General features: G+C 43.4%; 1 protein-coding gene across 1 annotated transcript in view; it reads right to left on the bottom strand.

Annotated features, from left to right (window-relative positions):
- Positions 1 to 822: 822 nt before the first annotated feature.
- The window catches only part of LOC137432451 (uncharacterized), a 91010-nt gene continuing 67158 nt past the window's right edge, over positions 823 to 24674 (bottom strand). Inside the window, exons 7-9 of the mRNA XM_078774913.1 lie at positions 12595 to 12648; positions 10986 to 11036; positions 823 to 2372 (exon numbers count right to left, since the gene is read on the bottom strand). Of these exons, the coding sequence (XP_078631039.1) occupies positions 823 to 2372; positions 10986 to 11036; positions 12595 to 12648 (1655 nt within the window). The remainder of the gene's footprint in view (positions 2373 to 10985; positions 11037 to 12594; positions 12649 to 24674) is intronic.

Below are 24674 nucleotides of genomic sequence, written 5' to 3'. Positions count from 1 at the left end.
GTATCATTTTACCATTTGAATGGACCCTTGGTCTCCACATTTATACCAAAGTATGTAGGAACAGACACCTCAATAGCAATGCCGCCTTTTCTTTTTGTATAGGAGTCCTCTGCTAAGTTGTAATTCTTTGTTTTCTATGTTGAGAATGTGAATATCTTGTTGATTGTTGTCTCCATATTCAAGGAGGTGGAAGAAAGTTCTCCCAGAACTCAAAATCTCCACCTCCTTTTTTGGGAAGGGATCATAATTCATAAAACAGATTGTGAAACCTCATTCTCATAGCTTTGTTCCAAGGGGTCTTTTTAGTTTCGTCGCTGAACCGCTGACAGCCTCCAATTGTAGCTCATTTGTCGTGATATTCCCTGGAATGTTTTTTAATTACTCAGTGAGGGTTATCTTGATCATCCCTGTTGCTCCGACTATCACTGGCACAATTTTAACCTTCAATTTCTTGACATCATTCTTCAATTTCCAAGAGCTCTTGACCTCATTTTTCAGATCCTGGTATTTGAGCATTTTATTGCTTTCCACAGAATTTAGTTCAAAGTTATTTTGTCTTGTCTTGTATTATTGCGCGAATGTCTTGTTGCAGATTGTGCACTTAAAAGGCCTCTCTCCTGTATGAATTCTCTGACGAGAATGCAAACTGCCTGACAGCGTGAATGCCTTGTTGCAGATTGTGCACTTGTAAGGCCTCTCTCCTGTATAAATTCTAAGATGAGAATGCAAATTGTCTGACTGCGTGAATGTCTTGTTGCAGATTGTGCACTTGTAAAGCCTCTCTCCTTTATGAATTTTAAGATGAGATTGCAAACTGCCTGACTACGTGAATGTCTTGTTGCAGATTGTGCACTTGTAAGGCCTCTCTCCTGTATGAATTCTAAGATGAGAATGCAAATTGCCTGACTGCGTGAATGTCTTGTTGCAGATTGTGCACTTGTAAAGCCTCTCTCCTGTATGAATTCTAAGATGAGAATGCAAACTGCCTGACAGCATGAATGTCTTGTTGCAGATTGTGCACTTGTAAAGCCTCTCTCCTGTATGAATTCTAAGATGAGAATGCAAACTGCCTGACTGCGTGAATGTCTTGTTGCAGATTGTGCACTTGTAAGGCCTCTCTCCTGTATGAATTCTCAGATGAGAATGCAAATTGCCTGACTGCGTGAATGTCTTGTTGCAGATTGTGCACTTGTAAAGCCTCTCTCCTGTATGAATTTTAAGATGAGATTGCAAACTGCTTGACTGCGTGAATGTCTTTTTGCAGATTGTGCACTTGTAAAGCCTCTCTCCTGTATGAATTTTAAGATGAGATTGTAAATTGCCTGACCACATGAATGTCTTGTTACAGACTGTGCACTTGTAAGGCCTCTCTCCTGTATGAATTTTAAGATGGGATTGCAAACTGCCTGACTGCGTAAATGTCTTGTTGCAGATTGTGCACTTGTGAGGCCTCTCTCCTGTATGAATTTTAAGATGGCATTGCAAACTGCCTGACTGCATGAATGTCTTGTTGCAGATTGTGCACTTGTAAAGCCTCTCTCCTGTATGAATTTTAAGATGAGATTGCAAACTGCCTGACTGTGTGAATGTCTTGTCACAGATTGTGCACTTGTAAGGCCTCTCTCCTGTATGAATTTTAAGATGAGATTGCAAACTGCCTGACAGCGTGAATGTCTTGTTGCAGATTGTGCACTTGTAAGGCCTCTTTCCTGTATGAATTTTAAGATGATATTGCAAACTGCCTGACTGCGTGAATGTCTTATTGCAGATTGTGCACTTGTGAGGCCTCTCTCCTGTATGAATTCTGAGATGAGAATGCAAATTGCTTGACTGCGTGAATGTCTTGTTACAGATTGTGCACTTGTAAGGCTTTTCTGCAGTATGGATTTTAAGATGAGAATGCAAATTGCTTGAATGCGTGAATGTCTTGTTGCAGATCGTGCACTTGTAAAGCCTCTCTCCAGTATGAATTCTAAGATGAGATTGCAAACTGTGTCTCCGTGTGAATGTCTTGTTGCAAACTGTACACTTGTGCATCTTTTCTCCTGTGTGATGAAGCACGTGGTCTTTTAAAAGACTTGATTTTGAAAATGATTTGTCACAAAATTTGCACTCGTGAGGTTTTCCCACCATGTATCCTTTCAGCTCTCCTTGCAAAAACTTTGATGTACGGGATGACTTCTTAGCAACAATAGATTTTTCTTGATGCTTCCTCAACTTATCAACATATTCAGTTCTATTAAAGTTGTGTTTAGGTTTCTTGTTGCATGGTTGCTGTTCTTGCTTTTCCGAGCGAGGTCTGACTTGGACATTCGGAACGCAGCCTGGAACACTTTTATCAGAATTATACTGATTATGCTCAGTTTGACGGCCTGAGGAGGGGTTTAGGGTTAGAAACAAATCGGACATAAATTTCAATTGGTTAAGAAAAGGGTTCTTCATAGTTTTAACACAAATTATCTTTATTCCTTGAATGTACAATGTGGACAGTTAAAGTCCATCTCAAATATCCAATTTATCAAATGTCCAAATTTCTTAAACAATCTGATGAATTAGATAAACATGGAAGTTTGTTGCAATGAAAGAAAAACACATTGTTCTAAAAAGAAACGAGAAAGCATCTGATGATGCAAAGACTGTCCGCGTCCGCTTTGTATATTATATAGACTTCCTCTTGCGTATGCTAAACATGATTAAAAAAATTTTTTTTAAATTGACGATTTTATGCGACCTTACCCTTTAGACATCAAAACCATTAGGTTTCAGTCACCCAACATGCAAACCCTCCTCAAACCTCAAGTGAATCACATGGATATTGACGATTTTGTAACTTTCACCTTTTGACCTCAAAACAACTGGAGTCCCCCAGCATCTTATTGGTGAAGCAATTCAATGATGCAATATGCAAATTGTGTTCAAATTTAATCAAGTCAATCGGATGAACCCTGGTGTTGGGCTAGCGGCTAGGGTGCCGGCTTAGGATCCTGGGTTCGAATCCCGGTCGATCGCTGAATTAACGCCAGGGGGGTTGACTCAGCCTGTCATCCTTCCGAGGTCGGCTAATTGAGTACCAGTTCACTGGTAATTCCCTGTTTGTCGTTAAAGGCGGCAAAAAGGGTTGGCGTCAGGGGACCAAAAGGTCAAAAAGGGGACCAAAAAACAACAACAACCACGGTTCCCGAAAAAGGCCAACCCCCGCAAAATGGCCTCTAAAGGTGGTTTAATCGGATGAAAATTGATGATTTAGTCAGGTTCACACTGTTAACAAATATAATTTCGTTCAAATTTTTGGGAGATTAGCAAACGTATACATTTTTGGAATCATCAGAGCATGGAGAATCCGAAAATCAATGTTGGCATTTGCACAGACACAGATTTTGGATTTTCAAAATGGCCACCATAAAAATACATATTTTGCGCTATCTCGGCTTCTAGTCAACCTAGAAACTTAATTAAATATGCTAATCCTATGTGTTCTGGGTCAAGGAATCCAATAAAGGCCTCAAAATAGTGTTCAGGATTATAGAAAAGCAAGAAACAAAGGTAATTGAAAACCATTGTCTTTATATTTGTGATATAACTGTTGTCGCGCGAATCCCTCCGGTTAACACCGTGGACCGCGGATGACCGAACGGGCTTTAATGGAGGCGACGATCAATTACGGATTCAACTATAAAAGTGCGGGGGGAAGAATGAAGAGGAAGAAGCGGCAAGCGCGTACCTGTAGCGATCCGACGGCAGCTCCGATCCTGGAGGGAATGAACTCAAACGAACACAGGATTTGGAATAGACAATAAAATAACACAGGGGTTTATTTACAATAAATAGCGGGACAGGAAAATAACGTGCCGGTAAATAAATGTCCTAATCGGGACGTCCGCACACAGACTTCAAATACAGGACAAAGGACATTAATTAAATCAAATAAAACGTTCGCCATGGATTTGTGTGAGATGTCGTACGTGCTTATCTGTCTGGAGTCTGCAGTCAAGGAGGGTCCGGTGTTGGCACGAAGCAGGCCTCCGTCCGCCTTGCTCACGCCCGTGGCGTCCTTCGCACAGGAGGTCCGGTCTGCTCGTAGCGCCAAGCCTCGCTCCGAGCACCAAAAGCACCGAGCACCACGAAGATGACGAACCAACAGGGAAGAACACAGGAAAGAAGGCGAACGACCACCAGGGAAGAAGAAGCAACAGATCTCCAAGAGCGAAGCATGAAGGGTCCAGCACTAAGGGGCGAAATGCCTGTGAACCAGACGTTTTGTCACACGCGGTGTGACGTCAGTTCTGGCACGTTACCAATCAGAGCATTTATTCTTCGTGGTGTTTCACGCCTTCCGACGTCAGCGGCCCTCTTCCTCCAATTAGCGACCCCCTTCTAAATGGACGTTTGGCGCCTTCCGCGCTGATTGGCTGAAGGTTCGCGCCTTCTGCTCCAACCAATCACACGTTCCCTGGGCGTGTAGATAGCTTGCCACGATGTTCGTAGCCCATGGTGGCATTGTACGCGGCCGCTTCCTGCTTGGCTTTCCCATAAGTCTTTTTGTAAGGGAAGGGAATTATTTACTGTGTGCATTAAGGGACCTATCTAGTGTCTATGTGAATGTGTTGCCATAATGGACAGTGGACACTGGATTGGCGACAGAGGGAACCGACAAACGAGGGAATGTTATCCATAATCCCTGTACTATTTAGCACGACCCGCCCCTCGTGGGGGGGGGGACACAAATACGCACTTTACCGACGTCCGGGCTACACACAGAACTTATTACATATAGATTCCCTATGACAGTCGAGTTACCTACCTATACAGATCTACCTGGCTTTAGATATTCCTATACCCAAATTCATAACACTGTATTACATAATACATGATATTGCAAGTCCTTTGAAGTTATAAGTATGGGTTTATGAAGCAAGAAAGCAGCCTTGTTAGTATCAGATTGAACTGTAAGTCCTATACACAGGATCTACTACGTCTATACCATTCAGGATTATGCTTTTACAGATCTTCATCACTGTCCTGAGTGTCATTTTCACAAAGGTGTCTTCGCAAATGCCAACATTAATTTTTGGATTCCTCATGCTCTGAATATTCCAAAAATGTATAGTTTTGCTAATCTCCAAAAATTTTGAACGAAAAAACATCGTGAACCTGACTAATTGTATGCATCCTTGACCATTTGGAAAAAAAATAATTAGTCTCATCAGATCACAGAATATTTTGCCTCATGCTTTGAGTCTTTCGTGTGCCTTTTTGCCTTTTTCATGTGCCTTGCCTCTTTTTGCCTTTCATGTGCCTTTCATGTCATTTGCCTTTTTCACAGGAATGGCTTCTGTCTGGCCACTCTCCCATTAAGCCTAGATTTGTGAAGTGCTGCTGATATTTGTCCCTCCATCAGGTTCTCCCATCTCAGTAAACCAGCTCTGTAGTTCTTTCACAGTGGTCATTGGGTGCTTCGTCACCTCCCTGACAAACGTCCTTCTTGCCTGGTTGCTCAGTTTGTTCGGACCGCCAGCTCTGAGAAGAGTCTGAATAGATCCACACTATTTCCATTTCCTAATGATGGAGCTCACTTTGCTCTTGGGAACTTTCAACACTCGAAATTGTTTTATTGATCTGTGTGTCCTCACAATTATCTCGAAATTCTATGGACAGTTCCTTCATGGTAGAGTTTCAGCTCTGAAGTGCACTGTGAACTGTGGGACCTTATATCTGTGTGTTTGTTTCCAAATCATGTCCAATCAAGTTGTAGAGATATCTTGAGGATGATCAAAGGAAATTGGATGCCCATTAGCTCAATTTGGAGTGGCATCACCAAGGGGTTGAATACTTATTGCCTGAAGACATTTAAGCTTTTCAATTTTTTATTATTTTGTAAAAATGTCGAAATTTTTCTTTTCTTTTTCCTCATCTTCAAATACATATAACACCAAAAACACAGTCCGTGAAGCAGTGAGGCGGTGAAGCTGTGCAACTATTAATCACGTAGTTTGAATATTGGTTGCATCCTGGCTGTTAATTACATACATCAATGAATTACTTACTGTTGGAAATTACATTTCGACCCTTTAGACTGCTGAGTCCCCTTAGAACCTTGAAGTATTCCAAGACCATTAAGTCCCCCAAGACCGTGAAGACCATCAAGACCCCAAAAGACCCAAAATAACCAGAATACCTAACCTCACCTCTCCACCCCTCACTCTATTCTCCTTTCCACACCTCTCTCCTCTCCACTCAACTCCTCACTCTCCTCTCATCTCCACCCCTCAATCTCCTTCCTCCACTCACTTATCTCCTTCCCCACCTCCCCCCCCCCCCCCTCCACTCACTCCTCTCCTTCCCGCATCACTTCTCTCATCTCCTTCCTCACTCCTCTCTGAAGCTCCTCATTGCTCTCTCCCCATCACTCTCCTCTCCCCTCACTCCTCTCCTCCCCTTTTCCCACCCCTCCCTCCTCTCCTCTACCCACCTCTCACTCCTCTCCACCATGTCCCCGTTCCCCCTCCCATCATCACCCCCCTCCTTTCTTCCTCCTTCCTTCCCCTTCCCGTTACCATGTCCTCCCTCCCTCACTCCCCCATCCCCTCCTCCTCCCTTCTACTCGCCACCCCCTCTCCCATTCCCCCCTCCATTTCCATCCCCCTCTACCTTCTCATCCCCCTTTCCCTCCCCTCCTCTCCTCTCTCTCTCCCCTCTCTTCCTATTCCCGGCACAAAGCAACTCTGCGTTGCCCGGCAACGCTGGCTACCTTTGCTAGTTGTACATACATTACAAATAAACAATATCACCAATGTTACAAATAAATTTGCAGAAAACAATAGTTGTGTTATGATTGGTGTAAATCATAACAACATAGCAACTCAAGTTGTCAGGTCATTATCCTCAGTTAAAACAAGCCCATGCCTCTGTGGTGATGTGTGGGGAAGCAAGCGTAGCGAGGCGATGAAGTTCTCATAATAAAGCTTTGTTGAAAATTTGATGACAAAAGCTAAAATGGCAAAGAAGTTACGGCCCGGACAGGCACACAGACAGACAGACAGATACACACAGAAGTGATGACAAAACCCCTGCATGGTGAACAGGCTAAAAACACATCATACGCCACTGCTTGACATTCCTAGTCCTGCATGAAATATGGAAAAGCTTCTCCATGAGCCTTCGACAATGAAGACGAAAATTCTTCATCTTCTTGTCCACCTTCAAAAGTTTCCCTTCACTATAGTTTCACGTATTATTTTCATAGTGTTGCATGAATGGCCTCCACCAAGAAAGCATGCAATGTTGACAGAAAATCGCACACGCTCGGGTCGTCTGACATTAACATGACCGGCTTAAGACAAAATTTGACACGGACCACTCCAAGTTGTGGGAGATGCACCGCGTTTCAATGAGTATGTCTAAACACTCTCGTCATCACGATTCCAATTATCCAATTTTCGTCCTCCAGGGACGATAAAAAGTACAGAAATGATAAGCGCGGCAAGTACAGCAGTAGCTGGGTTGAAACGTAAGAACTGAAATCAGGCCACATTTACAACAAGTGCATACAGTCACGTGAAAAAGTAAGTACACCCGATGTAAAGTTTTGACTTTTTCAACATATTTCAACATTCAGCTATTTGATCTTCATTTCAACAATATTGATAGATAAAGGTGATATAATAAAACAAATATCATGAAACATTTCCATTTTGTAGTCCATTGTATAATTTAAATAAACATAAATGCAAATTTCGCATGTGGAAAAAGTAAGTACACCCCAACATTTATCACTTAAATTAAATACCTAAAATTAGATACCTAAAATTTAAACTTATTTAACTTAAACTTATTTAACTTAAAAAAACTTAAAATACCTAAAATTAGAATCAGGTGCACCAGCTCAGGTGCAAATGATTAGAACATCGTTAGAGAGGATCTTGGAGGAACCTGTCTTATTTAAACTTCAGACATTTAGTTTGGTTTGCTCTTTGTTGTTGAAGTGTGCGGCGTCACCATGCCTAGATCAAAAGAGCTCTCTGAGGCCTTCAGAAAGAAGGTTATAGATGCCTACGAGTCTGGGAAGGGATTTTAAAAGATCTCCAAACAATTTGAAATCAATCATTCGACTGTCCGGAAGATCATCTCCAAGTGGAGAAGATTCCAAACAACTGCCAACTTCTTCAGGCCAGGCCGCCCCAGCAAGTTCAGCCCGAGAGCAGACCGCAAGATGCTGAAAGAAGTCTCTAAGAACCCCCAGAATGTCATCACGGGACCTACAGGTAGCTCTTGCCACTGTTGATGTCAAAGTGCACGAGTCTACCATTAGAAAGAGGCTGTACAAATTTGATCTACATGGGAGGTGTGCCAGGAGGAAACCTTTGCTGTTCAGAAAGAACATCAGGGCAAGACTAAAGTTTGCCAATGAACACTGAGGCAAAGACCAGCACTTCTGGAACAATGTGCTCTGGACAGATGAGTCAAAGGTAGAGCTATTTGGCCACAGTACCAGAAGACATGTTTGGCGAAAACGAAAGACAGCATTTGACGACAAGAACCTGATACCAACTATAAAGCATGGTGGTGGAAATATTATGGTTTGGGGCAGCTTTGCTGCATCAGGGCCTGGGCAGCTCACCATCATAGAATCCACTATGAATTCTTCATTGTACCAGAGGGTGCTTGAGGATAATGTGAGGCCATCTGTTGGAGAGTTGAAGCTCAACCGAAGGTGGACCTTGCAACATGACAATGACCCTAAACATACCAGTAAATCCACCAAGGATAAATGGCACAAAACTTGGCACAAATGATATTTTGTATGTTGCAACTCAAATTTGTTCACAGCAATAAAAAGAGTTGGGGTGTAAGGGGGTCGACCGGGCATCAAAATGGGTTTTTGACATGTTTGACCCAGAAAAATAGGTATTTCCTTTCTTCTCTGAAACTACACTCACAATTTTGAAGAAACTTGACCACAACCTTTACCACCTATGATTTACCAAAGTTTGACATACTGGAAAACGACATACGACTTCCTGGAAGAAATACACACTTCTTTCTTTCCTTCGCTCCTGCGAGATTGATCGCCTGTTTTCGTGCCGCGGGCTTGTTTGAGAGAACTGTCCGGGGCTATACAACAACAACACTATACGAGCAGTATCCATGTGTTTTATACCTCTCCCCCCCCCCCCTTCCCATGCCCCCACCCCCAAGCCCTCTCCCTCCCACAGATCTTCCGTTGTCCCTGTTTTCTACTGTTGTACTTGTGTGCTTCCCTCTCTCTCCCCCTTTTGTCTCCGCTCCCTTTATTATATGTTTTATGTGTCCGTTTTTATTGTGATCAATGTTAGCTCTTACACGAGCCTAGATGTTGTATACAACAACAAAAAAAAAAGGTATGGCTGAAAAGAAAGAAATGGAGGGTTCTGGAATGGCCAAGTCAAAGCCCAGATCTAAATTCCATCGTGATGTTGTGGGGGGATTTGAAACGAGCTGTGCATGCAAGAAACCCCTCAAACATCGCACAGCTGAAAGAATTCTACATGGAGGAGTGGGCAAAAATTTCTCCCAGTCGATGTCAGAGACTGGTAGACAGTTATAAGAAACGCCTACTTGAGGTTGTTTCTGTCAAAGGGGGCAATACCACCTATTAGAGCCAAGGGTGTACTTACATTTTCCACATGTGAAATTTGCATTTATGTTTATTTAAATTATACAATGGACTACAAAATGTAAATGTTTCATGATATTTGTGAAATTATATCACCTTTATCTATCAATATTGTTGAAATGAAGATCAAATAGCTGTATGTTGAAATATGTTGAAAAAGTCAAAACTTTACATGGGGTGTACTTACTTTTTCACGTGACTGTGTAGTGTGTATGCTTGGTGGTGAGTGCATGAAAGCTAAGTGGTGAGTGCATGAAAGCTTTGTGGGGAGTGCATGAAAGCTTGGTGGTGAGTGCATGAAAGCTTGGGGGTGAGTGCATGAAAGCTTGGTGGTGAGTGCATGAAAGCTTGGTGGTGAGTGCATGTAAGCTTGGTGGTGAGTATTTGAAAGCTAGATGGTGAGTGCATGAAAGCATGGTGGTGAGTGCACGAAAGATTGGTGGTGAGTGCACGAAAGCTTGGTGTTGAGTGCATGTAAGGTTGTTGCATTTCTGTCAATGGTGTGGGTTTGATCTACATGGCTGCTGAATGGATATTCCAGCATTATGCGACAAAGCGTAACCAATCCAGGATCAATTCTAGCCTTGAAGTGTTCACGACTCACAAGTTACCAAAACTCTATCAAGTGTCGGGGAGCTTGAAGTTTGTATCTTGTAAATGTGCAAGTGTGAACCTCAACAAGGATAACTAGAGGTTCCAGGGAACCTGAACTCAACTGCTCTATATCAATATGGTTAGAATATGCATAATAGAACCACAAACGATATAGTTTATATGTGTGTTTATATGTTTATACGTGCGTTTATATGTGTGTTTTCAAATATCTTTAAGTGGCAAAAGGCACAAGTTTCATCAAATTTTATCAGTATTTGTGACTTTTAGAGCTTGGACATCGTCCAAACTGATGTTTATGGGTCGTCATGTCATAGGTCACGACGAGGTCATTTTTCGGACATCATGAAAACCCGTAATATATGTGTTGGGGTTTGTTAATACTGTCTACACACCAAGTTTCAGCCTTCTCGCTACATTAGGAAGTACCAGATTGACAAAAATTGTTTTTTCAATATGGCCGCCCTGCCACGCCCATTTTTGGGCGTGCAACGCCCAAATGCAATCCCAAACTAGTTTATGTCTTAAAGATGCTGCATAACAAGTTTCATCAAACTTTATCAATATTTGTGACTTTTAGAGCGCAGACGTCGAATTGTTTACAGACGACAGACAGACAAACAGACAGACGACAGACGACGGACACTCGGTGTCGACCAAAAGTCAGCTGGACATAGTCCAGTTGAGTTATAAAATACAAGGAAAGCAACCTTATTATTACCTGCAGTGTCCACAGCATCCCAATCAGGTCGTTCAATCTTCACAAGGGAAACTGAAAAAAAAGAGTAAATTGGTGTTGAGTTAAAATGTAAGGAAGTATTCCACGCACAAACAAATCAAATTGGTTTAACGTTACAAAGTAAGGAATTGCATAAAAAAGCAAATTTAATTATGCATGGAAAATACCCAAATAGCACACAGACGCTGGGACAATGTTGGCAATAGATCGAGGATCACTTTTTTAACTCAACTGGACTATATCCAGCTGAGTTTTTGTTGACACCCAGTGTCCGTCATCCGTCGTCCATCTGTCATCTGTCTGTCTGTCTGTCTGTCTGTCGTCTGTAAACAATTCGACGTCTACGCTCTAAAAGTCACAAATATTGATCGCACGGCAGGGCGGCCATATTGAAAAATCAATTTTTGTCATATATTTTTAGCACATATAAACTATATAGTTTGTGGTTCTATTATGCATATTCTAACCATATTGATATAGACCAGTTGAGATCAGGTTCCCTGAAACCTCTAGTTTATTTTTTACCATGATTCACCTTACTTGGGGTTTTAAACAGTCGTCTCACAAATCATAACTTAACACTGAGCCATCACCTGTCACAGGGAAAGGGTGGGAGATTCGAGGGAGGGTTGGAGGAGGTAGGGGAAAGAGTGGGAGGGGGGAGGGGAAGGGGTATGTGGCAGGACAGAGAGGGGGGTGGCTGGGTGGTTACGAGGGAGGGGAAGGGGTGGGATTCCAGAGGGGGTGGCGGTGGGAGGAGGCCAGTGGTGGGGTGGGATGAAAGAGGGAAATGGGTGGGTTGGTGGTCCATGGGAAGGAGAGAGGGGAATGGGTGGGGTTGGAGACCTGAGAGGTGGGGTGGGTGGAAGTAGGAAGAGGGAGGGGAACGGGTAGGAGGAGGTGTGAAGAGGGAGGGTGAGGGTGGAGTCTGGAGGGAGGAGGATGGAAAAGTTGGGGTGGGAAACCGGAGGGAGGTGTGTGGGTTGTGAGGAGGCAGGGGTGAGGTTGGGTTGACGGAGGGGAAGGGGAGAGGGTGAGATGAGGCAGGGTAAGGGGAGAGAGTAGGATGAGGGAGGGCAAGGGGAGAGGATGGGATTAGGGTGGGCAAGGGGGATGGGTGGGATGAGGGAGAGGAAGTGGTTGGAGGCTGCACATGGCGCTGCCTGGCTTATTCAACCAATTCATTCTAGTTTTGTATTTTTTATTTATTTTCTGACATTTGTAGAATGTGTTTTTCACCCGGAATTGTGGGTTGTGATGTGTAAATAAAGGTGGAAAAGTCTGATTTGATGAAATTTAATGCCAGGATTTCAGGCAACAAAAGGTCAATTTTTTGAAAGGGGGTGCAGACTTTCTATTGGCACTGTATATGTGAAAATTTTATTGAATAACCATCCACTCACGACCTCCCCCAGCACCACCCATTCAAATATACCCACTCCCCTTCCTGGCAGAATATCATGGCAAAAGCAAAGCAGTGAATCGCAAAGTTGTTAAATACTTTCAGCATTACTGTGTAATTTCCGCGAAGTGATTCATAAATCGATAGGTAACAAAATAAATTTGAAGAGAGTCCAAAAATTCTCATCACCTTTTTGATCCAAAGCTTCCAAAGCTTCAGGTTCAATCTTTATCATGTGAAGATCTGCAAACGCATCACATGAGAGACTAATAACAAAGTTTGTGTGCAGATAAAATCTAAAATTATAAAAACAGACATTCCTGCATTTAACAGTAACATTTTCTTTCCCCAACAATCTGAGATTCTCCACATTTTACCAAAAACAATAGATGCTGCACAGGTAATGCACGGCAAGCATGCATTTAAAAGGGCACGAATTACCTGCACACATGTGAAGTTCACTCGGAATTCGAGACATTGCGGGAAAACAACCTCAGGGTGAAAGGACCGAGATGAATGAAGACTTGTAATTCAAGAAAATGTGGATGAGAAATAATGAAATTAATTTGTATCAAACTGTATTTACATCCTTGTTGTTACCTCCACCACCAAAGGGCGAGGAGGTTATCATTTTACCCCTGTCTGTCTGTTGGTATGTCAATCGCCTGCAGGAGTTGTACGCTGATCTTCACGAGACGTTAACACCGAGTGGAAGTAGTGAGAAGCTGAAAGCCTATTGTTTTTGAGGGGCAATCGGTCAAGAGCGCATGAGGTCAAAAGGTCTAGGTCACAAAATCGTCAATTTTCATTGGATTCATTTGTTATCTCTGTTTATTTTCTGGATGTAAAACCGAAAAACATGGGCAGATGGTGAATCGTTGTCTAGATAAAGCCTTTGTCGTCCCATGTGAGTGCGTCTCTTAATTACATTTAACATATCCAAATACTGCAAAACCAGAGGTTCTTGAAGTGCAACGGAGAACATTTGTGTTCTTCAGTGATCAAGTATGTCATCCAATTTAAATAAAATATAAAGAGTGTAAAAGTTGTAGAAATTAATGAATTCTGGAATTTCCGATGTTAACACCGTTGAAGCAATGTCTGTCACACCACCCGATCTAAAACTTACATTAGTGTTTCATGCTTGTCGTTTGTGTTCTTAATGACATCCTAAAAAACAGTACGTGTCCTGTTTGGAATGATTTTCCATTTTGTTGGACAGCCAGACAGGCAGACAGATTGAAATAATTCTCTCACTACAATCTGCCCATGCGGGATCGGGATAAATTCAGAGCCAAGGTACTGTTAAATAGCAGGATTGTTTTATGATTCATATTCCGATTAGTGTTCAAAATATAACATTCAATTTAAACAAGTTGTTCCTAAACTGTCGATTGTAGACAGACAATGAGACAGACAGACGAATGGGCATGAACCAATTGCTTAACCCCACTTTTCACTAAAGGTGTTGAAATGAATGAGATGAACGAATGAAAGGCAATGGTGTGATCCTGGGGTGGAAAAATACTGAGAAGAAAAGGAGAAGCATGACTGGTCGGTTTTATGGTTTCTAATTGGCCTTGAAGTGTATCCAATCAAAATTGACAATAGGACACCATTTAACAACGGGACTCAAAAACACCATCATCATACTAAAATACGCAATTTGGTGTCTGTCTGTCTGTCTGTCTGATGATTTTTGACCGTGATGCATTCGGTCGTTAATTATCCAATCTCAACAAAACTTAACAGGAGGACAAACTAAGGGTAACACAATGAAGGTTGTAGCGAATTAATTTGCCCCATTCCCCAAGGGGGTTTTCTAAGCCAGGAGGGTTCCCCCGCCAACGGGGTTTTCCCACCAAGGGGGTTGCGTGTTGAGGTGTAATTCAATGTTAAGTTAGCTTTATCGTGGCGTTTTCCCAAGGACACTTCTCATGACAAAACTTATGATCACAGCATACTATTAATGTTATCATCAAATAATGTTAATATGAATAATATCCCACCTCACCAAGGGATGTTTCCTCATTGGCCAAATGCCGGGTGAACGTTAATAAACAGGTTATCCTGCCGTGTTTGTGGCAGCAACAGCCCATACCAGAAGTAAAAAGTTTATAAACCACAAACACATTATATTACCTTTATAAACAGTCGCTAATGCTGTTTAACACTAAACTGAAAGAAATTTGGAGGAATCCGTGCATCAAGATATGTATTTACGTCGATGCACACACCTGACGAAGATCTGCTGTAGTCTATATACCCCACAAAGATTAATAACACAACCCTTCCTGCCGCTTCTGTGGCGTTTTTCAAGGTGTTTTTTGTGGCGTTTTTCCAAAGCTGCTTCTCGTTAAAAAAAGTAATAACATTTATGATAATATCATCATATTATTGAAAGAGGAAAAACAATATCCCCATTCCCCAAGTGATTTTTTGACTTGCGATATTGCCACCCTCTCCCCATTACTCTCATGGAAGTAAATTTTATAATCGGGAATTTTGAATGATGCGGCACGGTCTGATCTTTCCAATTATCTGATGTAACATAAGTAATAGTACTAATAATTCGCAATAATAATAACGATAATAACGTGAACCCCTGCCTCTCCCGCAGGGAATGTGTGCATGAGTGATAATCAAAATTGTGTTGTTGACAACAACTCACTTCAACCTAAATATACGATCTTCACAATACAAATTACTCGATCGCTCCCGGGCAAAAACCCAGGCAGTGTACAAGCACAAGACACGACAAAGGCATGAAGGGTAATTATCTGGTTTTATCTGGGGTTATTTTCTTTTTCCAAGCAGAGACCTCGATCTTCCTCTGGATGAAAGAGGAGGCCATGAAAACTTTGGTTGTACTGGTTCCTGCAGGGTACGAATGCACAAATAAACATACAAATACACTTTCTTCCTTTTATAAAATAAGGGTGTGGGGACAACAAAGCAATATCAATTGGAGAACAATGAGCATGACAGTAACTGCTCACATAAAGTGAAAACGTTCTCATGCCAATCTTAAAACTAATCCTAAAGACACTTACTCGCACAGTTAGATACAGGACATGAGATGGGGAATAGAAAGAAAATGAGGATGTAGAGGAGGGTGGCCTTCCCTCCTTTGAGATGATGGAGGATGGCGCAGAGTGAGGCGAGATGGACCGGAATGGAGGCGTGGTCATCAATGTATTTCCTAAACTAGTACAGCATGAAGTCTGGCTCCAATCTTTGAGGCCACAACTCGACTAACTGCCACCTGGTGCAGCTCGGATGGTGACTTGCCTCTCTAGATTCGATACTCTAACTGCTGGTGAACATCGACGGCAGCTCTCGTCTCAATCTCCAAAACACTTCTGACTGATCTCCAAGTCATGACATGCCTCTGACGGGCCTGCCTCTCAAACTTGAGACTCCTTTGACTGGCCCTCATCAGAACCTCATGATGTGCCGCTGACTGGTTTCCAGGTTGTGATGCACCCTCTGACTGGTCTCCAACTTCAACTAGAGGTGCATGCTCAGTTGATGGGTTTTTATTGGCTTGATGTGTGATGTCACCACCACTGCTTGATTAGCCTCACTTGTCTTAATGTGACCTCTGGGGCACAGAGCACTGACCGTGGTGATATCACTCCCTGAGGGTGTCACCCACTCAGGCGCCATGACAGCAGGCACATGGTTGGGAAAATAAATCGAGTGGAGAGGAAATGGAAAACACATATAATAGAGAAAATATGGAGGGCTGCAAGGAAGACAAGGGACCATCTACATGCCATACAATTACTCCTGATGGCTAATTGGGGTTATTTTGAGATGGCGAATGGAAACATTCATTTGCAGATAACTGTCTAATTAATTAATCCCTTTTTCCCTCCTCCCCCCTCAAGTCATTTTCATTACAATATATAAATTGGAAAAATAGTGCTGAAGAAAAACTCACTCACGAGCTCTCCCAAAGCTACTTTAAGCAAACTTCTGAAGTGCAATTTGCCATGCAAACTGCTTGCTCTCCTTCCCTCCACCACCCAACCCAACCACCAAATATTCACACTCCCTCTCCCCCAAAAATTATAATGGGAAAAGCACAGCATTGAGTAGGAATACTACTGAATCAATTCAACAATACCAAGAAATCTCCACAAAGTGATTAACAAAACAAAAGGCAACAAAATATATTTAAAGAGTACAAAACTCTCATCACCTTTTTGATCCAAAGCGTCCAATGCTTCAGGTTCAACCTTTATAACGTGAAGATCTGCAAACACATCTTATTAGAGACTAATAATAACGTTTGTGTGCAGACAAAATAAAAAACTGCAAAAGCAGAAATTCATTCCTCCATTAAACAATACCCTCTTCCTTCTCCAATTTGTATTTTGTTGTTGCACACAAAGTCAAGGCTCGTGAAAGAGCGAGAGTGTAACAGAACAAAAGAACCAGTAGAACGAGGTGCGGGTACACCAATGGCAGCGTTGAAGGATAAAATCGAGGAAAACTTGGACAAACAGGAACGTCACTCGGTAGTGCGCACAGTCTCGCCTCACGCGCTCATTCTGAGCAAAAATACCATCGTGAACTGAACACGCTATTAATATGGCACAATGATATTGTAGCATAAGGTTGAAAGGTGCGAGGAGAGCTCGGCGGGTGAAGTACCAACCGAGAATGAAGGTGTGGAGGTTGAAAGAGGTGACAGTGAGGGAGGCATTAAAAGAGAGGCTGAGTATGGTAGACTGGTAGAGGATGATGTGGTTGAGCTTGAAAGTGGTGGACGTCAATGAAAGAAAGTCTGTTGGGAGCCGTTGGTGAGGTATGTGGATGGACAAAAGGACCACTGAGGCACTGGGAAACATGGTGGTGGGATGATGAAGTTGGAAAGAAGACTGACAAGAAGAGGAAGAAGTTCAAGGAGTGGCAGAAGGCGAAGGGTACGGGGGCAGAAAAGGAAGAGCATGAAAGTTATAAGGCAGCCAAGAAGGCTGCAAAGATAGAGGTAGCAAAGGCGCAGGAGGCATGTCGGAAAATGTTCGGAGAATGCTTGGATTTGGAAGAGGGTCAGAGAGCGGTATTCAGGATGGCAAAGCAGATAGCGAAAGAGAGGTGTGATGTGATGGGGGTGAGTTGCTTGAAGGATGAAGTGGGACAAATCGTTGTGGACCCAGATGGAATTAAAGGAAGATGGAAGAGATAGATGGAAATACTGTTGAATGCAGAGAATGAATGGGATAGCAACATAGAGAGTAACCCAGTTTTAGGACCGGCAGAGAAGATAACCGAGAAGGAAGTTGAGGAAGCGATTAAAGCATTGAAGAGTAGAAAAGCGGGAGGGCCGATGGGAGTTGTGGGAGATATGTTGAAGGCAGCGGGAAATTGGGGTGTGAAGAGAATGACAGAGATCTGCAATCTGGTGGTGAAAGAAGGCCGCATTCCAGTGGATTGGGAACTGAGTACCCTCGTCCCTCTATACAAGGGGAAAGGTGACCCTCTGGACTGTGGCTCGTATCGAGCGATAAAGTTATTGGAGCATGAAATGAAGGTATTGGAAAGGGTGTTGGAGAGGAGGATAAGGAAGAAAGTGAAGATTGACGAAATGCAGTTTGGATTTATGCCAGGAAGAGGAACGACAGACGTGCTTTTTATTGTGAGGCAGTTGCAGGAGAAGCACCTGGAGAAGAGGAAGAAGTTGTTTCTTGGGTTTGTTGATCTGGAGAAAGCATTCGATAGGGTTCCACGTGAAGTAGTGACATGGGCATTGAGGAAGTTAGGAGTGGAGGAATGGTTGATCAGAGTAGTGATGACAATGTACAAAAGAGGGCGCACAGCTGTAAGGACGAAGGACGGGAACAGTGGTAAGTTTGAAGTGAAGGTGGGAGTGCATCAGGGGTCGGTACTAAGTCCACTACTATTTGTAGCTGTGATGGAGGTGCTGGCTCGGAACGTAAAGAAGGGTTTACCGTGGCAGTTGTATGCAGATGATCTGGTGTGATTGCAGAAAGTATGGATGGACTGAAGGAGAAGATGAACAAGTGGAAGGAATGTATGGAGACGAAAGGTCTGAAGGTGAATATCAGAAAAACAAAGGTGATGGCAAGTGGTAAAGCATGTGGTGAGGTTGAAATAACTGAGAAGTGGCCATGTGCTATGTGCAGGAAGGGTGTCGGAGTGAACTCAATTCAATGTACAATGTGCGCTGGGTGGGTTCATCAAAAATGTAGTGGTTTGAGAGGGTCATTAACCAGTGTGGCAGCTACATTCAAATGTAAGGTGTGCACAGAGGAAGCTGCAGATGGAGGAAATGTTGAGTTGGATCTTGGAGACGGCGTGAAGCTGGAAGGTGTGAAAACATTTTGCTACCTCGGAGACATGCTGAATGGAGAAGGTGGATCAGACTTGGCAACGGTTGCTAGAGTGAGATGTGCATGGAAGAAGTTTCGGGAACGGAGTGCTGTGCTTACGAGGAGGAGAGTGTCGTTGAAGTTGAAGGGAAAGGTGTATGCTGCATGTGTGAGAAGTGTTATGATTTATGGGAGCGAGACATGGAAAATGAATGTAGAGCAGCAACGAAGGCTGGAAAGGGTGGAAATGCGAATGGTTCGGTGGATGTGTGGTGTATCGTTGAGAGAGAGGAAGCCAAATGATGAATTGCGAAAGATGATGGGAATAGAGCCTGTGATGGATGCTGTGAAGAGAAACAGTTTGAGATGGTTTGGTCATGTGTTGAGGAAGGATAAAAGTGACTGGTTGAGAAGAGTGATGGAAATTAATGTGGAAGGAAGTAGAGGACGGGGAAGACCGAGAAAGACTTGGCGAAAGATGGTCGAAGAAGAAATGCGGGCAAGGGGGTTAACAAGGGGAGATGCAGAAAATAGGGCAAAATGGAGAACATTGTCATGGGGACCGCAAGGCTCACCCCCACTCTTGCAGGGAAAATGGCCGTTTAAAATGCCTGTTGTTGTTGTTGTTGATATTGTGGCCCAAGTATCAATATAATCCATATGCACCCCATTATGTCACATATATTGCCATTATCCATAGTTTTTGTCGATCATTTTTGTGCACATTTATGCGAAATTGCATCAATTAAGATGTACTTTAAAAAAAATTCAAACTATATTCCCAATGGCGAGTCGATCATATGTATGAAGTTTTGCTTCAATCTGTGCAGTAGTTCTGGAGAATATTTGTGTGCGCTCTTTGTATTTTCGATTTTTGTACGTGACATCATCGGCAGGTGCAGAAGTCCTGGCAATGATGCACGCCGAAAGGGAAGACTCGGTTTTCATTCTGTTTGTTTGTTTTCTTTCTTTCTTGTTTGTTTGTTTGTCAGGGCAATATCTCAGCCATCCTTTGAGCTCGGAAGCTGAAATTCTGGCACAATAGTGAGCAAGTGCTCTGGCAAAACAGTATGTCTTGTTTTTTGATTAATCAATTAATTACTTAATTATTATCCATTTATTAAGCATTTATTTATTTATTTATTTGGCATGGCGGCGGTGTACTTGTCGCAGGCACCAGACTCCCCACCAGGAATAAGCACATTGTCGAACCCGGACAGTTTACAAAAGATTTATTAAAAGTACATGCATGGAAGAAGTTTGATTGGCGTGTAAGCGAGGAAAACCAATGCAATGATGAAGTAACATCAATGCCACTCAGTAACACAAATGCAACGATAAAGCAACATCAATGCAACGATAAAGCAACATCAATGCAACGATAAAGCAACATCAATGCCCCACACAGCAACACCATTTCTCAAAGAGCTGTGGCCAGCAATCAGTTTATATACTTTCCCAGGGCACAAAGGAATTCTCAACAACCAGCTGTGTTTTGCCTCACAAGGGAACAACTCTTTCTCACGAGAAAACTATTTGTCTCCTACTCAGAAGTGAACAAGATAAGATTCAGTCACGCCTCTGCATTAATAGACTTTGCCAAGTTAAAATGCATTGAAAATGAATGTTTGTACAAGGTTGGCCAAGGGATGCAAGGGATATATTATCTAAACAGTTCCCCAAGCCAGAAGGCCAGCAGTTGCTAAGCAACCGGCAAGTGCTGTCTCAGAAATAGCACAGCGTGGACCACTGCTGCCCCTGTCAGGACTTTACTTGCATGAAATCCCTGACAAATTTTGAATGCAGCTCCACTTGTTTACATTATTTTCAATCCAATATGGCCACGAGACCACGTGACCGATAACATCATAAATATATTTCTTTATTCACAGAACAGATGCATGACATTTCAGGATAAGGGTTTTGATTCAACCAGTTTTAGCTGGAATACAACTTCACCGATGATCTCATCGTTATCACCCGATATACCCCATGGGGAGTTGATGAGATATGGCAAGCTTCAATCTTTTTCGTTGAGCGGATTTGGAATTATCCATTTTTTCCCTTTGATCCAATATGGCTGCCATACAAGGCGACCTATGACATCAGAAATATAAATAAAATATTCTCCAAGGGTACGCCCTCCTATGTTTAATGTTTTGCATTGATCAGACAGGCAGTTGCAAAGAAAACAAATTTTTTCAGTAAAAAATACATCTGGATAGAGAGTGGTGTTACAATTGTCTGGCAACTCCTTTGGAGTGAAAATATGAAGGAATATTGGGATGAAAATGGTTTGGAGAGGAGGGAAAAACTTTGGAATGAGATAGGCTTGTGGGTGGGAGGATTAACAAGGACAGAAAATATCATGATTTTGTATGAGGGATGATCCGAAATGATGGTGAACAGCTGTTTTTAAAACATGGAGAGAATAATGAGATTTAAGACAATGTGGAAGTTGGTTGCACAGGCTGGAAAAAAGAGGAACGAATGAGTGGAGGTGAGCAGAAGGGAATGATGTTTGGGACTTTGGGAGGACAGGAGTAAAGGAGCCATGACATAATCTCGGGAGTCTTAAATTCCGACACGTGCACCCTTCGGGGCCCGGTGATGATGTCATGCAGCACCTGGTGAGGAATAGGAAAGGAGAGGTGGACAAGAATCCGATTCCCAAAACGTAATTCAATTAGTCCGTGGGCTGAGTAGGGTTTACATGCACCCCCCCCCCCCCACAACTTAACTTCCCGGGTATGTCCATGTACCCCCCACCCTAGGGGTTAGGAAAAACCATGATAACAGAAAAAAAACTCATTCCCAAGGTACCTCCCATGCATATTTTGATGTTACCCCCCCTGTGTCAGTGATTTCCGAAAATTAGGGGTAGGCGAAATTCAAATGGCCATAACTTTTTACCTAGTCATCCTATGGTTGCATATGACCCCTTAAAATGTTTGTCCTGGGACACTCTTTACAATGATATGTGTTATATGCAAATGAGGTCACTTATGAGGGAATGAGTTTTTTTTCTGTTAACATGGTTTTTCCTAACCCCTAGGGTGGGCGGTACATGGACATACCCGGGAAGTTAAGTTGTGGGGGGGGGGGGGGGGGTGCATGTAAACCCTACTCAGCCCACGGACTAAATGGCAAACTTCGGCTGGGAAAAACTAACTGAGGGAAGGCATGGTTTTTTTATGGTTTATTGGTCAAGGAACGAAAAATGTCTCATCTTGAGAAATCTCATCTTGAGAAAACGTCTCATCTTGGAAACGACGGCAGGGATTTTCGAAGCTCCACACAGTCTCCACGTTTTCAAAGTTAAGTCTGTTCACAATTGTATTTTGTCGCAACTGTATTTATCTTTCGGTGTGTGAACATATAGTGTGCCCCTTGGAAGTTTCTCGGTGTTTATCTTTCATAAATTAGTCGTTTGTTTGCCGCGTCGCGAGCGAGGCCTTGCAGCCTCAGGCTTCCACCGTCAAAGGTTGTTCCTTCCTTCGCTGTTTTGCTAGGTTTTTTGATTTTCCCCTCTCCCCCCAACTTCACCAAACATCTACTCTTTGTCTAACGTTGTAACCCTCCCCCCGCCCCCCCCCCAAAAAAACCAACTTATTTCCCTTTCTCCTCATGTGCTTTTGTTCCATCGTGCGCCTCTGTACATGTGCACTGTCCCGCCCCACCCCCATTATCCCCTTGCCTTCCACCTTCTGCCCTGTTCAAGTGACTCGTGGTGTCCCTCTCGGCTCCCTCTCCCCATTGGTATTTTTGTGAATATAACATTGTTCTTCAAGGTTCTGTTTAAATATGTTTAAACTTTCCCCTTCAGTGTTTTATTCAGTGGTTTATTACAACACGCTGTTTTTCTTCCTATTTAAAAGGCTCCTTTCAATTTCCTCTTCAACTCATTCCATATCAGAAAAATATTCAATATCTTATCATTCTTTCTCACTACATGCTCTAAATTCTCATTCATTCCAACCCTCCTCCATCGTTCTTAAACGGATCGCTAACTTGAAAATCACAGCAACCCGAATTTGTTATAAATGTTCATCTTTCATTAATCATCCACTTTCGAAACGTCCCCCTTGCCCCTCCCCTCCAAATCTCCCCCCTTGCCCCTCCCCTCCAAAACTCCCCCCTTGCCCCTCCCCTCCAAATCTCCCCCCTTGCCCCTCCCCTCCAAATCTCCCCCCTGGCCCCTCCCCTCCTAAACTACCCGCTTGCCCCTCTCCTCCTAAACTCCCCCCCTTGCCCTTCCCCTCCTAAACTCCCCCCTTGCCCCTCCCATTCAAAACTCCCCCCCAACCCCTCCCCTTCAAATCTACCCCCCAACCATCCCTCCCAAATTCTCCATCCTCCCACCTCCTTCTCAAAGCTGCCTCCTCCCCACTTTGTCTCCCTTCTATCTCATACCTCCACCTCCCCCAACTTTCGACCTTCCTCCGCCCCTCCTCAAACAACCCCTCACTGTGCCTCATCCCATCACCATCAAACCTTTCGTCCTCCTCATCCTTCCCTTTCTTGTAACTCTTCTGTAATCTCTGCCACACTATCAACTGCTCTTCCTACCTCCCCCTCACATCCTTCATCTGACCCTACCCCTCCCCTGTCCTGCACCCGATGCTCCCCTCTCTCCTCATTAACAGTATGGACCTCAAACATCCGGGGCCTTCGCTCAAACCTGATTGATCTCTCCATTCAGGTTGCTTCTGACAATCCAGACTTGATCTGCTTAACAGAAACTTTCCTCCTTCAAGATGTCTCTGATTCCTTAATATCTCTTCCTGGTTACTCCCTCCTCCGGTATGATAGACCTGAGCCTCATCCTGGTGGTGGGGTTGCTATCTTTATCAAAAACTCTCTTCCTCACTCTACTTGCACCGCCCTCTCTCCACCCCACCCCCAGGAGTACCTCTGGCTGCGGCTTCCTTTCCGCTCACACCTTTTGTTCATATGTGTTCTGTACCGTCCTCCAAACAGTGATGACTTCATTTACATTTCGCTGTCGGACAACATGGACCAACTTCTATCAACTCATCCAAACTCTCTCTTCCTCATATGTGGCGACTTCAACTGCCATCATGCCAGCTGGCTGGGTGTGGGTTCATCTCTCACCAGCCATGGCACCTCAGCAAAGGACTTCTGCGACTCATTGGGACTGACACAATCTGTCAATTTCCCGACCCGGATCTCAGTCAATGGAGTATCTTCTCTTCTGGACTTGGTTATGACTAACTTCCCTGCAAATGTCTGCTGCTCTTCTTCTGCTCCAATCGGTTCTTCTGATCACGTGCTTGTTAAAGTGGACATCTCTCTGGCCATTATCAGAAAGCCTCCTCAGCGTCGACGAGTCTGGCATTTCACTCAGGCTGACTAGCACGGTCTGCAGGCAGCCATCAATCATCTGGACTGGTCTCCCATCTCTAATGCCTCTGACATAAATTCTTCCTGGGAATTCTTCCAAAGTAAACTGCTCTCTCTCATGCACAGATTTATCCCATCTCGTCTTCAGTTGTCTTGCCCTTCCTCCTGTCCTTGGTACACTGAATCTTGTGGTGAGGCAGTTGCCCTGAAACAACTTGCCTTTGCCTCTTGGAAGGCAAATCCAACTGAAGGAAATCTCAGTTCCTTCCACCAAGCTTGGAACAAGTGTGTGTCTACCCTCAGGAGTGCCAGGAAGCACTATATCTCCACACTCAAGATTGAACTCTCAAGCCTATCTCCTTCCTCCAAATCCTGGTGGCGTCTGGTCAAATCCGTTTCTGGTGTTTGTTCCCCCTCAATCCCCTCCCTTACCTCAAAAGGCTACACAGTTGACACCGCACGTGACAAAGCCGAATGCCTCAACTCTGTGTTTGCCTCAAAATCTTGTGTCCCAAACCCATCTCTCTCTGTTCCCACTTTTCCCAGTCGAACCCAACTGCTCCT

Source organism: Myxine glutinosa, chromosome 1 (assembly GCF_964187855.1).
Source record: "Myxine glutinosa chromosome 1, kmMyxGlut1.1, whole genome shotgun sequence".
Classification (NCBI taxonomy): Eukaryota; Metazoa; Chordata; class Myxini; order Myxiniformes; family Myxinidae; genus Myxine; species Myxine glutinosa.
This window is presented reverse-complemented; position numbering and strand designations above follow the sequence as displayed.